We start from the raw sequence: 2,578 nt of genomic DNA on the forward strand, positions 1-2,578 counted from the left end.
ATTTCAAAATAAGGCAATGTTTTGCGTTTGAAAATTCGAGAAAACATGCCCTAAGGTGCTGGGTGTCGATTTTTATCGTTCAACCAAATGGCTTAATATCCTTTTAAAAATTTCAAAATAAGGCAATATTTTGCGTTTGGAAATTCGAGAAAACATGCCCTAAGGTGCTGGGTGTCGATTTTTTCTCGTTCAACCAAATGGCTAAATATCCTTTTAAAAATTTCAAAATAAGGCAATATTTTGCGTTTGGAAATTTGAAGAACGTGCCCTAATGTGTTGGGTTTCAATTTCTCGTTTAACCAAATAGTCAAATATCCTCTTGAATTTCAATCCATGTCATTTTTTTAAGGATCATATTTTAAATCTCTCTAAAGTTTTCAGTTTTTCGACACTAAGACATTAAGTAATCAACTAGGTACCAATTTTGGGCGTATCGAGGGTGCTAATCCTTCCTCGTGCGTAACCGACTCCCAGACTCATTTTTCTGAATTTCGTGGACCAAAATCGTTGTTTTAATAAAATTAAACTGTTTATTAAAAACAACCGCTTTGCAAGGTGATCCAATAACACTTTATAAAAAAGAATTGGTGGCGACTCACGTTTCTTTTTTCAAAACCCAAGTCGACCCCGTTTTCAATAAAAAAAATGGTGTCAACAGATATGATGGTGTATGATGGTTGCTTTGCTGTTCAACTAATCTGGATCGGTCATCTATATGATTTTAGGGAACTGGGACAACATGTTTCATATGACATTCGGTACGATTTGTTATTACTAGAAAACCAACTTCCTTTCTTTGTGCTTTTGGAGTTGTATCGCATGATAATACCAAATCCTGGACCTCGAGGACATTTGACTCAGTTGGCTGCATTTGCTCTTACTTTTTTCGGAAGGCATCCCATCTATTTACCCGAAAATACTAGTACCAGACATCTTCTACAGTTGGTACATGATCCTTCTCAAGAAATCCGAGTAGCAGGAACAAAAGAAGTAGAATACTACTTTCCTAAAAGAAAAATACAAAGCTCTCGGAGCTTGATACCTTGCGCAACAGAGCTGGAAGATGCAGGAATCCATTTCTTTAATTTGGTGTCTCTATCCAAAATATGCAAAACCAGGAGAAAGGGAAAATGAACATGTTTGATATAACGTTTGATAATGGCACCAAAGAACTCAAGATTCCAACCTTAAAAGTCGACCATTCCACAGAGCGTACGTTCCGAAATTATATGGCCTACGAACAATTATGGGGGGTGCGAAAATACTATGTTGATTATGTGCTATTCATGGATAAACTCATCAACACAGACAAGGATGTGGAGCTACTCCGTAAAAGTGGAATTATTGATAATTGGTTAGGAGACTATGAAGCAGTTACCAAAATATTTAATAATCTGGGGTATTTCGTTTATTACGACACAGAAGCCTTCTACTATGAGGACATAGCTGATCGAGTGAACAAGCATTGCAAGAGAGACTGGAACATATGGAAGGAAAAATTGAAGAAAGATTATTTTAACACTCCCTGGTCCCCCATATCGTTTCTTGCTGCGCTTGTCTTGCTCCTGATTACTATACTACAAACTATATTTTCGCTTCTTTCTTATTATCAGCAGAGGCAGGAAAACTACAGAAGCCAAAGTGTATGATATCAAGTATAAGCTGTTATTTCTCATCTTCATGTATAGGTATAATTCTTTTGGTTTTGTTAATCATGGATTCGTTTTGTATGTATATTTCACAGACCATCGTCGCCTTTTTCTGGTGCTTTGGATTGTTGATCAGGGGTTTGACTTCTGCTATATGGGAGTTTTGAAATTTCAGGCCGCACTTGGTGACTGTCGTTTAAAGGTGTCATATTGTTTCTAATTTAATTTGTTTTTGAATTTTGCTATATCGTCGCCTTTGTGGATTCCTCTTTTCATATCACTTAATTGAAAATTGTCCCAAAGCAGCAAATATCTACTATGAAGTTAGGAGAATTCCAAATAAATTAATAATCACTAAAAATCATATCACTCGCTTATGCATTAAAATCATAAATTTAGAATACAAAAGTATATATAAAAATAACATAAAATAAATAACAAAAACATATGATTTGAAATTAATTAATAATAATAAATAAAATATGCATAATATTAAAATGAAAAAAGAATTAAATTATTTATCATGATATTTTCATCAATCTTGAGTCGATGTTGGGTTAATTTGTGATACCAATTCAATAAAATACATTATTAATATATATACAATTGATGGATATAATAAAGTGTACATAATAAAATTAAAATGTATAAAAATACTTAAACAAAGCTTTAGTTTAATTGTAAATTAAAATTTTTACTAATGAAATTGCTATGCATTTAAATTCCACTGTATGCATATTTTTATTGGTTTTTTAAATAAAAAAATTAAAGTATTTTAAAATAATATAATTTATTATAATTACGAAAAAAAATTTATAAGTTTTCTAATTAAGCTAATATTTGATTGGTTGTAATATTAACTCAATCAATAATTTATATAATAATATAAATAGTATGAGGTTAAGAAATCCAACTCACCACATTGAATG

At 31.8% G+C, this 2,578-nt stretch overlaps 1 protein-coding gene across 1 annotated transcript; it reads left to right on the forward strand.

Moving 5' to 3' along the window:
* The first annotated feature begins 645 nt into the window (after positions 1-645).
* LOC107919211 (uncharacterized) lies at positions 646-1,816 on the forward strand. Its single transcript, XM_016848719.2, has 3 exons — positions 646-990; positions 1,119-1,643; positions 1,745-1,816. Exons 1-3 carry the CDS (start codon positions 646-648, stop codon positions 1,814-1,816), a joined length of 942 nt encoding a protein of 313 aa, XP_016704208.2.
* Positions 1,817-2,578: the final 762 nt, after the last annotated feature.

This window comes from Gossypium hirsutum, chromosome D13 (genome assembly GCF_007990345.1).
Source record: "Gossypium hirsutum isolate 1008001.06 chromosome D13, Gossypium_hirsutum_v2.1, whole genome shotgun sequence".
NCBI classification, from domain to species: Eukaryota; Viridiplantae; Streptophyta; class Magnoliopsida; order Malvales; family Malvaceae; genus Gossypium; species Gossypium hirsutum.